Source organism: Python bivittatus, unplaced genomic scaffold (assembly GCF_059951505.1).
Source record: "Python bivittatus isolate LINGU-HERP-01145 unplaced genomic scaffold, Pbiv_v1 ctg000480_np1212, whole genome shotgun sequence".
NCBI classification, from domain to species: Eukaryota; Metazoa; Chordata; class Lepidosauria; order Squamata; family Pythonidae; genus Python; species Python bivittatus.
This window is the reverse complement of record NW_028277075.1, coordinates 3,014,784-3,029,860: the sequence shown is the minus strand read 5'-3', so window position 1 is coordinate 3,029,860 and position 15,077 is coordinate 3,014,784. Positions and strand designations below refer to the sequence as shown.

At 37.0% G+C, this 15,077-nt stretch overlaps 1 protein-coding gene across 1 annotated transcript in view; it reads right to left on the bottom strand.

Moving 5' to 3' along the window:
• The window catches only part of EML5 (EMAP like 5), a 103,065-nt gene that overhangs the window by 67,667 nt on the left and 20,321 nt on the right, over nucleotides 1-15,077 (bottom strand). Inside the window, exons 6-12 of the mRNA XM_088145252.1 lie at nucleotides 12,818-12,953; nucleotides 10,861-11,062; nucleotides 10,014-10,151; nucleotides 8,404-8,660; nucleotides 7,529-7,741; nucleotides 3,126-3,293; nucleotides 324-430 (exon numbers count right to left, since the gene is read on the bottom strand). Coding sequence (XP_088001378.1) covers nucleotides 324-430; nucleotides 3,126-3,293; nucleotides 7,529-7,741; nucleotides 8,404-8,660; nucleotides 10,014-10,151; nucleotides 10,861-11,062; nucleotides 12,818-12,953 — 1,221 coding nt within the window. The remainder of the gene's footprint in view (nucleotides 1-323; nucleotides 431-3,125; nucleotides 3,294-7,528; nucleotides 7,742-8,403; nucleotides 8,661-10,013; nucleotides 10,152-10,860; nucleotides 11,063-12,817; nucleotides 12,954-15,077) is intronic.

Genomic DNA, 15,077 nt, shown 5'->3' with positions numbered 1-15,077 from the left:
CTTTTCCATGGCTTAGCAGAATCTTGCTTTGTGCTTCTCATGCTTGCTGCTAGGTGGCATTTGGTCATTAACATATGGTACTGGGAAAGTCTAGCACCCAACATCTCCAGAACCAACTTCTTTTCCATATTCCATCCCCTCCCTCCTCTTGATTCTGAGCAGCAGACTATACAGAAATAACAGGCAGACAGTTATTTCTATGGCATAAAAGTGACTCAAATATAATTGTGATATGAATATTTTAGATGTATCCGGAGTTATTAGGACAAACAGAATCAATCTAGGGGGCTTCTAGCCCATTCTTTAATGGCATGGATTAATACCTGTCGTCGATAAGTGATCTGAGTCTCTTGTTCAATTTCAGAGTCCAGCTCTGGAACATCAGATTGATCAGAATCCGATTCTTCACTATTGGAGTCAACCAGGCTTTCTATAATAAAAATAAAATGTAGAGAAAATACTGAAAAAGTAAAATCAGATTCAAGTCAAGAAGCAGAGCAATCTTATACATACCCCCCACAGAAGCAAATTCTGTGGAGGACCTTCAAGTTATGAATGTAAGGGTTCTCACATCAGAAAAATGGTCAGGTAACAGAAACCTGAAAGATTGGGAAACAAGCAGCTACAGTACATGGCTGTTGACTCAAAAAAGACAGAAGAAGATGCCTAGGATTCCAGAGTGCTGTTTTGTGGAGACCTTCTTCAAACTATAAGGCTCCCCAATTCTCTGCAGTAAATTTATTTCTGTCTGCTTGGGAATATGGAGCAGGGAGAGAGTTTAAATGTTATAAATGATACCTAGCCCTGAGATCTTGTTTTCCCTCTTACTACTCCTAACATTACAGGAGGACAGCCTACTTTTGAGATTAACCAATATCTATATATGCTTGGGCAATGCTGTTGACCACGAATGAGGTCACCAAAGTTTTCCTTCACCAAGTTACCAAGTTACAACCCAGATGGGCCAATTACAGATAGTCCAAGAGTTACCATGGCAATTGAGACCGGAATTAACATCGCTAAGCTTTACAAGGTCATAAAGCTCAATATCACATGACCGCATTCTTAGTGATAGCAATCCAGGCACTCCCTGTTGCCATCATTAACTGAATCCCACCAGTCATTAGCTGAGGACCCACCCTGGTCCAAGCCATTCCCGGCTTGGTCCCTCCCAGCCCTGAGCCTCAGTTCTTCCAAGATAAGGGACTGCCTCCTTTTCAACTCCCCCCAACTGTCTATTCCCCTCCCATCACTGCCTTTTTGGTCACCCTGCACCCTGCCTTGCAGGGTGGCAAGCAGGCCCAGAACCTTGTGGCTCTGGGGCTGCTTGCCGTGCTACAGCTCAGGGGCTTCTTGCCACACCGTGGGTCTGAGGCTGCAAGAAGCCCCTGAGCCACAGTGCAATGTGAAGCCACAGCTGTCCAGGAAGCCACAACTGTCCCAGCACAGCCCACCACTGCAGCGCAAAGCTGTAGCTGCCCCAGCCCAGCACAATGGCATGAAGCCCAAGCCAGCCCAGCCTGGGGCTGCAGCACAGTGTGAAGCTGCAGCCACCCCAGAAAGCCCCAGCCAACTCAGTCCAGCACCACAGCACAAAGTCCCAGCTGCCCCAGCCCAGCAGCACAGTGCAAAGCCCCAGCTGCAGCCCCCCTTGCCCCCCAGCACTCCACTATCCCAGCTGAACTTCACTGTCTTCTTGCTCCCGCTACTGACAAGCCGTGCCCAGCCTGGCCCTTTGCAAAGCAGCTGCTAGCCATGCAATGCCTTTTTCCCCAGGTCTCCTGAGGTAACTGCTGTCTGCGACCTCGAGAATAAAGCCTCACACAGCCAGCAGCTGCCTAGCAAAGGGGCAGGCTGGGTGTGCTTGGTTAGCATTTGAAGCAAGAAGATGGTGAAAGTCAGCTGGAGGTACAGAGTGACAGGGGCTGCAGAGTGCAGGGGGCCAAAAGGGCAAAGATGGGGGGAGATAGGCAGGTGGGGGGAGTTGAAGTGCCCCTGCAGTTGTAAGTACAGGTGGGCTGCCAAGCGCCCAAATTTTAATCATGTCACTACAGGGGGCACTGCAATGGCCATAACTTTGGGGACCAGGCATAAGTACCATTCATTCAGTGCCACCGTAACTTCAAACGGTTGCTGAACGAATGGTTGTAACTTGAGGACTACCTGTAACCCAGATTATGAACCAGCTAGCTCAGGACAGTAGGACAGTATTTGCAAGAAGCAGCCGTTCTGGTACCACTCTTGGCTGAAGACCTTGCAGACCTTGCTGCTGTAGTGGCCATCCAATATTAAGCACTTGCTTTCCTGTCTAACAAGGGTGACTGGAATCCTGGCAGATTTGTTACTTTTCTCAGTGTGAATTATATATATAATATCCCAAAGACCTGAACATTTTCTCACTGATTGATTTCATGTAGGATTTATATTTACTCTGATTATCAAGGAAGCTGCAAAATGGACATTCCCTTGTTCTGAAATAAAAGAGCCTGGACCTGGGCAACTACAGCAATTTGTGACTCTTCTGAAAGTTATATTCAACAATCCCCTCAAACAGATAGAAGACTGCCACCTACAAAATCCATTGCCTGTGACAAGGTAAGTGCTCTGCATGATAATATACCACTGATGAATTATTATCTCAGGATGTAGACTGGAATGATAGAGGCTTAATCAACTAGTTTAAAAAGAGACTATGAGATGAAATACTGAACCGCCTTAAAAAGGGTCATTGGAGTTCAGTGGCTAATAAATTAGAATAAACAAACAAACAAACAAACAAACAGGCTTTATTAGCCTATGTTATACCTCTACAAGTGCTCCTGCCATTTTTGATAAGAAGGATGGTTTCCTCTGCCCAGGATTACTTGCTCCTAAACTTTAACCAATTAGGGATTACTCTCTTCTTCCTCTCAATTCTGAACTCTTGGAATGTTTACAGAATCCATACATTTTTATCAAGTTAGATTTCAGAGAAGCCTATAAACTAATTTTCCTGAAGGAGCAGCATATTTAACTTGAACATTTAACTGTCTTTGATATCATCATGGAAAGTTTGTATAAATCCTAATACTTTTAGCATATTATGTTATTCTTGAAATCATGTTAACTTGTATATGCTCACTCACCTTGTGGTGCTATGTGAAGAGCATCTTTCAGCTTTCTTTCAGGAATAAATTTCCACTGGAAAACAGAGTGGTCTGCTCCACCAATAGAAATAACCCACTGATAATCATGTGACCACCTGACATTTGTCACGTGTGCTGAATGACCAAGGTATTTCTTAAACTTTGCTCCTATTAAAAAATATAGGTCCATTACATTTCAAAGTATAGTTCACACAATTGATCTAATGCAGTTTGTGTTTCTCAAACTTCGCAAGGATGTATGGACCAACTCCCATTAAAGTTGCCAAGTTTGAGAAACACTGATCTAATGTATGATATACTGCATAAGCAGAAAGGAACCTATAACTACCAAATTCTGCAAACTATCTGCCACTTGTAATCTGCTAAGTCCCCAATAAATATAGATTAAGAAAGTTCCCAGACATTTTGAATTTCACAGAGAAATGGAGAAGATATGGATAAAATAAAAGACACAATGCACAAAGAAACTTGCTGGAATCTAGCACATTAATTTTTATTACCAACTTAGTCAATTTAAACCTTAAGTACTAGATTTCACTGAAACGTCAGTCTAACCTTACAATTTCTTTTGTCTAAAACATAAGCCAAGATCACAAATATCTACAGTCATTTGAGTGGCAATAAGGTTGAAACATAATATTGTAAAGCTTTTCTTTACTTAAAAAGCAAACTTTTTATCATGTCCAGAAACAAATTGGAAATGAATATAATGCTTTTAGCACAAGTGTAATACTGAGTTCTTCCAAAGACCATAGCCTAGCTGCTGAGTTCTTAGATTAACTAAAATTTCTGGGTAAGACATAAAGTAAGCTACGTGTAAGACACATTACAGTACTCAAGACAGTTCCCTAAAATTGCTCCCCTCCATCACAATAAAGATACTGTCTTGTCTTCATTCAGCTTCAATTTATTACCCAACCCATTATCAACCATGTGCAATATTCAGAGCAGTCATAACAATACCTGGAGATGTTACAGAGAAATCAATTTGGGTGTCATTATTATTATTTATTCATTTAATACATATTTAATAAATAATAGTAACAACACTGAAATCAATTTATGTTAATACATAAATAAAGTAGTAGTATACAATACTACTGAGTAGCTTACAATATCCTCTCAAATAAGATGATTAAAACAATAGATCCAAACATATTGCAAAAGCAAAAACAAAATTACAATAAAATCTACACCAAAAGAATAATCAAACACATACCATAGCAAAGAGTTTCATCATTCACAGTTTTAATGACTTTCCAAAAAGTTAACAGGGAAGGCTAATCTTTGGGGGAATGCTGTTACAAAGAAAGGAAGGCAGAACTGAGAAGGTTCATCCCTGAAGTCCCTGCAGTGATTCTCCCTAAAGAGAAGGACCTAGAAAGAGCCCATTCTCCCAGACTTTATTGGACAGGCTGAAAACACTGGGAGTTGTTGGTTCTGAAGATACCCAGGTCCAAAGCTATATAGAGCTTTATAAGTGATGACATATATAGTAACCACCCCAATCTTTTGGATGATCTCCTCAACAGCTTAATCTAGATATTGGAAAAAGAGCAGAGGAGGAACACCATATAATAATTCTACTTCCTAGAGCAACAGTCTTCATCTGATGCCAAATGAAATATCCTGGAAAGATAGGAACAGAAATACTCCAAAGCAATGCTCCTATTCCCATTATCTTCCAGATGATCCATAACAATGCCATGGATTGTAAAGCAGTTGGTAGTACATAAAACTTCTTTTTTTGTTAATATAATTTTTATTAAAGGAATTTTTAACAAGATAAAAACAATACATTACAAAAGAAACAAAAAAATAAGGAATAATAGTGAATAAGAAAGAAAGTAGAAATAGAAAAGATCATAAAAAACCGGCTTCCAATCTTCTTGACAGCAGTTATAAATGCATTTACATTTTACCTTCTCTCTCTAAGGTTACATCATAATTTCCTTTTTTCCATAAGCTACCCTTTCTAATTTCAAACCCATAAACCACAAGTTCATTTTTCTCTTTTTTCAGTAAAAAGTTCATAAGGGGTTTCCAGTCACTGATAAATGTAGTTGTTGATCTTTCTCTTATCAAACAAGTTAATTTTGCCATCTCTGCTAGTTCTGTCATCTTCACCAACTATTCCTGAAAAATTTCAGAACTTCTGACAGAGTCACACTAATATTGTGGATTCCAAATGACCAAACAAAAAAGATTTGACCTGGTAGTGCTCCCTAAAATCATTTTTCATGATACCTGCTTCTTGCAGCAGCCAATCATTAACTAGCTAAGATGGCCAAAGCTAGCCAGGCCTGTTACTATTGATATGGATAAACCTTCCTTAGAAATGATTTAAGACTTAATTTTTAGTTAAAGTAAACCCAAGAATTATAACAACCCAAAATGACTTAATATAATTAATAAGTGGAAAAACAGTATATCTCTGTGTGTGTGTGTGTGTGTGTGTGTGTGTGTGTGTGTGTAGGCCCATTCAAAAGAAGATTCATCCAGGAATTAGAATCTTTTACCCCTTCAGAGTTTCATTTTGGTTCCAACTTTAACATATTTATAAACTTTTAATACTAATGCCAGTAGCTTTAAAACTATATAAATTCCTTTAAGCAGAGAACCAGGTGGATGGTTCTGGTATCTGAATGACACTTTTGTCATCTGGAGTCATGGTGAAGAAGAATTTGAGAAATTCCTGGAACTTCTGAATATCATCCACCCTCATATTCAGTTTATGATGGAAAAGGAGTAGGATGGCATACTTGGATTCTTGAACATTCTGATTATTCAGAAATGAAATCAACAGCTAGGACATACAGTATGTCGAAAGCTCTCAGATTGCTATCTACATAAAAGTTCTAACCATCACTCCCACCAGAAGAGAAGCATCATTAAAACTCTCAGTGACTGTGCCAGACGCATCTGTGAGCCCAAAAGATTAGCAAATGAGATATCTTGATAATGCTCTACAAGCTAAAGGTATTTTGCTGATGAGATCAAGTGGGCAATGCAATCTAACAACTATAAAGATACATCCAAAGACAAAACATTTCCATTAGGAAATATCTTTCTCCGCTATATTGAGAAAATCACAGAATGTATTAGAAAACTATTAGAGAAACACAATTAAATCCCTCCTTGTGGAACATTCTCCCTCCTGAAGTTAGGCTCACCCGTTCCCTGCTATCATTTAGGAAGTCCCTCAAGACCTGGTTATGTCATCAGGCCTGGGGGTCTTTGGGAACCGGAGACATTCTTAGATGACTCCACTATCATTGATATTCTGCTCTTTCCTTGGGATCTGTATATTTTAAAATTTTTGATAATATTCTTATTTTGATAATCACGCTTTATCTTTTTATACTGATTGTTTTTTAATCTATTTGTTGTTTTATTTAATTGTTGTACACTGCCCAGAGTCACTTTGTATGAGATGGACGGCTATATAAATGTGACTAATAAATTTATAAATTAAAAACAATCTACAAGGCAACAATCAAGGAAGATTTAGGACATCATTCAATCTCCCAAGGATGGCAGAAATCCACTTTCATCATCAGAGGTCCACCACATTTTTGCATTTGTGGACAGGTGTATGTTAGAACCACAAAACACAGTACCGGTAGTTACTTAATGATCACAATTGGGACTGGCAAACTAAACTCTGGCCATTTAGCCCAAAAGCTCATCACTGTGTGATAAGAATTGCTAGTCTCTGTATCAGGAACACATTTTTCTGCTTTATGAAGTTTTATTATTGTTGTATGACCTATAACTGAATTATTACTATTAAACTTACTTTTAATCTCTTTATATTTGAATAAAATCAGTCTTTTTTCTTTCTTTCATGTTAAGCATGGATAGTGCTTATATAGTCCACTGGAGTCCACTGGAGTTGGGTGACCAATTAATTTAAATAAATAAATAATAATATAGGATCCCAAGAGATACTGAAGCCTAAAAATGGTGCAACCTATTACCAGAGAGATTTGTATCTGTCCCATCAATCTGTGGCTAGACACCAGTGGCACACAATTACATTCTTTAGTAAATGACCCACAAAGGTTACATTAGGTTGACTGAATCTGTGCTGAATCCAAACCTCTCTGAACTTTGTAAGGGAATTTATTTTGAGTTCCAATTGGATCCAGCGTGTTCAAAAATTGTTTAGGGGTATCAGCCTGATCTAACATGTTGTGAAACTTGTAGGTTTTATAGATAAGTGTGTTTCAGCTGGCAGAAGTGACAAGTGCCTTATACTAACTCTTTTCCCACCAGCACATATTTCTTTTAGTTAGGACTGATCCCTTGAAAGGACATTTCTTTGGTTTACTACTTTGTAAAACTTATTTTCATTAAAAGTACCATACAAAAAATTTTACCTTTTCTTATACAGGGATACCGAAAGAGTTTTACTGTTCCATAATCATCAGCTGTAACAAGAACCTGGCCCATGAAATTTGCATCAACAGAATTGATATCATTGATCTCTGAATATTTAGGCCATATTCCATTAACTTCAAGGCCTGAAACTGAAGTCCATGAAGCCCACTGGATGCCCTTTAACTCTTCTTTATTTGTCACTTCTTTTCCACCTAAATAGAAAAAGATACCTGCTTGATGACTCATGTCAATTATAAAAAATATTAATTGCTTTAAGTAAATTCTGAACCTAAAAGTTGGTTTATTTCACATGGAGCCTTGCTGTTTTAACCAGGCTGAGAACAGGATCTCCTTTCTCTATATAAGGCCCACTGAAAAGAACAACAGTTAACAGCACATTTGTCAAAGATACTAGAAATGTTAAAAACATTGTTATACAGGAGGAAAGAACACCTAAATCTGTCTAATAGCATAATATTACTTGAATTGGAAGTAAATGCCAATATAGCTTACTCCCAAGAAATACTGATGCAGTTTTGTAGCCTAAGGAATCCCATAAATTATGCTACCACCAGCCTATATGGGTTTCAGTTTAAGCCCAGGAATTTTGTTTTGTTAACACATGTTTAAAGTTTAGCATACTTTTCTGAACATAGCTATTTTGTTATGAATCATAAAGTTAACCAATGAACTGAGTGATTTACCCTTTCATGCATGCTATTCTCAAATAGGATTAAGCTTGGTAAGAGTTGTTAGAGGAATAACAGTTTCAGTTCCTAAGGATATTCTACTAAGAATGTGGCATATTAGGCAACCCAACACATAATTCAGTTCTTTTTCTCTTGGATTATATAACAGTAGTAAAATATCTCACCAGGCATCCTATAAAAAAGACGTTTTCCACTACCATCATTGGTTTGCAAATATTTACTGTCTAAAGACCAGTCCATATGGGTTATAAAACTTGAGGATCCAACACATTCCCCAACCTTTTTATATCGTTGAATAACACCATAAATATCAACAGAGCTGTCATTGGAGCCAACTGCAAGGAAATTTCCATCTGGTGAATATTTTAATTCATGAATAGCTTCTTTCCTATCCTTAATATGAACAACTTCTGTCATATCTCTGTAATACAGAAAATGAATAATATTAAGTGATTAATACTACATTTAAAAAGGTTAATCTCTTTCAAATCAAGCTAAACTCCTCATCACTTCATGGATATATCTATGTACTGCAACATTATGGAAGTAGCTTGCCATTGCCTTCTGGGATATTTTTGTTTTGTTTTACTTCCCTTTTTAGACTATGCCCCTGGTACTTCTCAGCCTCTTGTTCTAATGCTAATTGGGTTCAACCCTGCTTAAATTCATAGTAAGTCTACTAGATACTACCACCTACCTGGGAAGTGGTACATTTAAAAATACATACTTTCATAGTATATTATAACTGAGCTCTGTTAAAATCTGTGTGAAATTTGTTGCTAGCAGTTGTGATAATGGTAGACAATCTGAATGGTTTCAAAATGGGATTGGTCAACTTTTCAGATAAGACTGTAATACTAATATTCATAGCTTTTTGTTATTTCCTAAATCATAGGCAGAATGCCCTAAATATTAGCTTTCATGAAGTGACAATGAGAGGAGCTATCACCATTCAATTCAGGCTTATGAGCTTCCTTGCACTTCTAGTTGGCCTCTGTATAACACAGAAAGTTGGCTGAAAAAGTTGCACATAATCCAGCAGGGCACTTCTTATGTTCCTTATTCTCCATATATACTCTCATTAAACTTTGCTTCCACCCAAGTTGAGAAATATTTTTACTCCTAAAAACCTGCCATGGAATTTTAAGCAGATATACATACTGATCTGAGTATTTATGGAATGCCTTTCCCAGAAAGGTCTGACTGATGCTGACATTGGCATCATTTCAGTGCCAAGTGAAGACCTTTTTATTTTGCCAGGCATTTTAATGGTATTTTAATCATATTCTAATTGCATATTCATATTGTCTTAAGATACTAATTACAATCTTGCTGCTGCCTAGTTTGTATGGTGTCTTTATTTTGTATTTTATTCTATTTTATTGGATATCTTTTGTTGAACTGGATTACTTCTTCACGTGTGAGTGTGCACACGTGCTTACTGTACTGTAAATCAAACAGCTTGATTGGATAGTTTAAAAATAAAATAAATGAAATAATCAGATTAAAGCAGAAAAGTGATTATCTTGCAGAAAAATATGATTTTTTTCTTGCTGATCAAGGCAAAAAAGCAGCCTTCTGCAAAAATATACTTTTTACATTCCACAGCGACACACGTGAGCATCCGTAAGCAACTACATTAAAAATGAATCCAAATGGAAAAATGGATTTAGTACTTATGTCATGCAGCTGGCCAGCAGGGGGTAAGAAAATTACTATTCATTGGAGAAAGCAAAGTTTATTTTAAGATAAAATCTCCAAAAGCATAACCTACCTAACCCGAAGTACTGTAAAAGAACCATCTTTCATTCCAAGAGCAAGATGAATTCCATCCGTGCTAACAGCTGCACAACGAATTGGTTCTTCCATATTACATCGTGCAATTAGTGCATGATCTATAAGGCTCCATATTCTATAAGAAAAGTATTTAGTGCAAGCAATATAATATTATTATTGCCTATGCAGCAGAAAATATAAGTGATTTCCCTTTACAAGCAGACAATTTTTCTTCTTTGTATTCTAAATCAGACTGATATTGAGAGTTAATTCACATCATCTCAAAATATACCTGAGTACTATAGTGCATAGTTCTCTGGCTGTATGGCAAAGTTATTATCTAATTGCTTTGTCTGACTACAGATCAATTTCCATTCAGTTCAAAATTAGGTATGCTATTATTACCACATACTGAAAATCAAGCTGCCATGTCATATAGCAATTAGATAATTATTCCATTTACTATTCAGCCAGCTGTATAACACACATTCAAGTAATGCACAACTAGGTACAATCCTTGCATAGGTACAATTAACCTGATAAGGAATAGACGTAGGTGAGGCACTGGGAAGAAGGGGGAGAAATAAACGTCTTTATCTGATTCAGTCTGTTAAACATATGCAATATAGAAACTTTTATATAAATTTCACATAATTTTATGAGCATCCTATTCCAAATGTTTTAATCATGATAGTCATGCTGTAGCATCAAAAGCTGCTTGTACAATAAAGCAATACTTTTACAATAATTTGTGTAATAAGACGCAAATATAATCAGTTTGTATTTTAGAATTCAAATAACACTTTATAGAATCACATATCTTTTTAGAAATCCACAGAGCTAACCTAACTGATCGATCGTCACTTCCAGTCACGGCTAATGGTTTTGTGGGATGAACTGCCAGGGCCCAAAGCTCCCCTTCACAGTGTCCTTGCATAATAAGAAAAGGCTTATTGCGTTCATGCACCACAATTTCAAAAATTTCACTGTCCTGTGTTCCAACTAGGATGTGATCTCCTCGCCAGCAAACACTCCTCACTGACAGACCTGTGGAAAAAGTAAAATACTTGCTCAAGCCTATGTTTCATACTCAATGTAATTACTATTAGACACTCAAAATTGCTATTCAAGATAGAAGAAAATTAATTAAATCACATATAGTGATTAACTCTAACCCCAAAGAGAGGTTTTATCTGCAACAAATATAGGCTGCAGCCAATATTTTTGATAGCATATCACAAATATATTAGCACTGTGCATGCTTCAAAGAGAATTCAGAAAAAGTGTCTCAAAACTTGCTTTTCAGCAAAGCCTTTTCTAAGGCTGCCATAACCCTGAAGAAAACTGGTACTGCTTTAAGGAATGTACTCAGTAAAGTTAATGCAACTTTTTAAGCTGTGGCACTTTTTTTTCAAATTAACACCAAAAGCTTTAATGAAGAGCCAAGAACGTTTGTGCTTGTGCAGGGTCTGTAACACTTCTTCCAAATCATTTTTGAAATGGGTACAGTCCTAATACCCATACCCACCTTATTTGGTAAGATGTTATGTATATACACATAATTTAGAGGCCACTCAACTCCTACCAAGTTCAACAGGAATCATTCCTGAGAACCGTACATATGACTGTAACCTAAGAAGCCTTGTTTTAGCTAAACTCCCAAATATTTGGAGAATGAATCTGCTCATTGTACAGTATGTCCAAAGTGATTGGTTCAGGTATTCCCATTTCCAAGGCTCCAAACTGGACTCTAGAATCTGTCTGCAAGATGCTCCAATAATCAACGGAAGAAAACTGATTATTTAAATCATACTGGAAGTTAAAGATGCAACAAAATATAGTAGCATCAATTGGTACAAAGAAGGTGGTCTAAGTTGAACTAGAGGATGTAGACCGGCATCCAGCTTGGGTTATTAAATGACTTGCTCTGCAGGAGAAATTAACATTTTTTTTTGCTTGTGAATTATGCTCAAAATGATTGAAACCAAAGTTGCATTAATTTGTTTTTACACTAAGTAGCTCCTTAAATTCTAAGAGGATGTGTATTTGATTATTGTTTAAACCCAAATTTCAACAGATAAATGCCAAGTGTACATTATCACAACTTCCTGTCAAAAGGCTAACTTTTGTAGAAATATTTTGGCAGAATTCTAATGAGAAGTTCTATTGAGGATTTGCCTTATGTTATTAGCTTAATTCTACCAAAGTCATAATCCATCAAACTGAATGTTCCCTTCATGATTTTCTTCACATGCCAATTATCATACCTCCACATTGTCTTAGTGATTAAATGCATTAGTAAACATGTTACGTTATGACTCAGTAACAGCAGTATTTCAGTATAATAATTTTAAGGAACATGAGAGAAGAAAGATAAGAGGAGGCAGGACTGACAGACTGAAAACATGAGCAAAGCTATAATTACACTGATTTAAACCCAAGCTGCAAAACCACCATGCATGGAATTTATCACATTCTCATTATTACTCCAGATGCATTCCCAGCTTGGCAGAGCACAGCTTAAATCTGAATTATACATGGGTTTTAATTGTTCCACACTCACATTCAGCACTGACTGTGATAAGAGCTGGGAACCATTCCTCTATCACAAACAAGGTGCAAAGAACAACTAGCAGAACTACCTATTGATGAAAAAGTACCACTACTCTGCTGCCCACCCCCAGCTTCGAAAGCTACTCATTTGGAACACAATCCTCCTATAGGAACATTTTTTTTCCACTTCACACTTGAAAAAAATTATCTCTTAGGTAAAGTAATTAAAATAATCAGGGTTTTTTTTACCTTTATACCCCTGGTCTGTTTCCCTGAGATCAATCGCAGTAATGGGCTTAAAATTTAAATCCCAAAGGCGAATACAGCCATCCCTGCCACCAGTGGCAAAGCCTTCTTCACATGCATTCATGCTGAAAATTCCTGCCTAGCAGAGAAAAAAGCACATATTTAATTAGAGATAGATTCTAAAAGGTAGAGTCTCCTTCAAGGCAAGCACCATAATTATTCATATGAATTAAAATGTTTTTTGTTTATAATGCTTCAGGATAATTACACAAATAAGAGATTTTGTATCTTAAAACAGAAAATAACTCTATGCATTTCTGTATTTCTAGGAAACCCTTCCTTGAATGCAACTGCATTACACAATTGCAAAACATCACTGACAGCTTTCCGTGATTTTTGATTAACCTGCAAACTGAAATAAGAATATGCAAAATCTGTCTTTCTAATAGTACTTTCGATTACCATATGTGTTTCATTTAAGTCAATTGTTCTAGCATCAATGTACCTCAAATATTTTTTTAATTTCTGTAATTACAATAACTAGACAGAGAAATTAATTACAGATCAGCTAATTATAACTACATGAGTTCTTTACATGCAGAGAGTAGACACTTTATGTACTAGTAACATAGATATTCCTAAGTGAAAACTAGTATAATCAAATTATCTCTCATACAGTATATACAAATACTGTTAGAGGACAGTCCTTTTCTGCAAACTTGTTCAGAAGCTGACCAACAAATGTCCTTATTGAGAACTGCACAGCACATCAGGGCTAATTTGACAATCAAGGAACTGTCCCAATGGGTTCTATCCTATGCAAGTAACATATCAAATGCATGACAACTCAGAAACCAGTTCACTGCAATCCTGAGAGAAAAACAAACTGCAGAAAGTACTACTGTACCATATCCACAAGAAAATTAGAATGATTTCAAATCTAAACAATCCACACTTTACAACCCATACAATCCACAATTATGACAACCCATACATCCAAAAAGAAATGTAAGAAGTATAATATAATATCAAACTCTCTTGGAATGTGTACTAGAGTATGTTAAATTATTAATTTAACAATTAACTGATCATTTATTAGTTAAAAAGGTGCACTTGATCGCTCAAAAGTTTATTTCCTACTGAAAAGCATTTGTTCTTATACCATGTTTAACATTCCAGCCTCCGTATCATAATTCCTTAAATATATTTGCATGTCCTCTCAGTTTCCTTTGGCAAAAATGAACGGGATTACATTTTGAACTTTCAAATCAAATCAAACCAAATAAAAAATGTATTACGGTCATAGACAAGGAAGGTGGGGTATAGTCATTAAACAAGCATAAAAGATACAAGAGTAAAAATAAAAATCTAAAAAAACTATTAAAAACTAGAAGATATAAAAGATATACAAATTAAAAATTGAACATATATATAAAAAGTGAGACTCTAAAAGAAGGGGCAGGAACATTAGATGGGTGCAGAGGAGCATGAAAGGTTAGTATGGGGAAGATTATATCTATCAAGTTACAGAGCACTCTAATATGGTGAACTAGGTGCTCATTAAATCTAGTTTATAGCACAGGTCATCTGATGAATTTTGAACACTGCTGCACAGAACCTGGCAACATTTTATGTTATAGCAGGGTTGATATCTGAAAGAAAGGGTGGTGTAAACTGTCCTGTGCACCCTGGATATTTATGCAGTAATGGTAAGATGAGGCTAGTACGAATGTCTCAGTAGTACAGGCACTGGAGAAGCACATGTTCTGTTGTTTCTGTGTGCCCAGAGTCACAGGGGCATTGTCTCTGCGGGTAAGGAATCTTCCTGTATCAACCTTCAAAGACAGCTGAGGGGAAGGCATGACATCATGCTACAGTAAAGGCTCTTCTGTGTTTAGGTACTTCAGGTTTAGGTACTTCTGCCATAGGGGAGGCAGAGTATCTGTTGGATTCACTGGCAATGAACTTTGAGGTCCTGGCTATATCCAACTGGCGCTCTGTGTCTACTACATGCTGGGAACACATAAGCATTTATTACCAACAGAGCACAATGTTGAACTGGATTAACACTGCCATGGTATATGACTTGAATGAGGGGAGGGGCCTTGATGCAGCACATAGAGTAGTGGAGACTAGGCCCCCTTTTGCTCTTCTGTGCTTTACCCCTGGTTCTGATGCAACTGAAAATGAATGAAATCCATTAAGGTGCAGTTTGTCAGCGGTCCATGTTTCTTGAATCAATACGTCATGGTAGGAGAAGAAG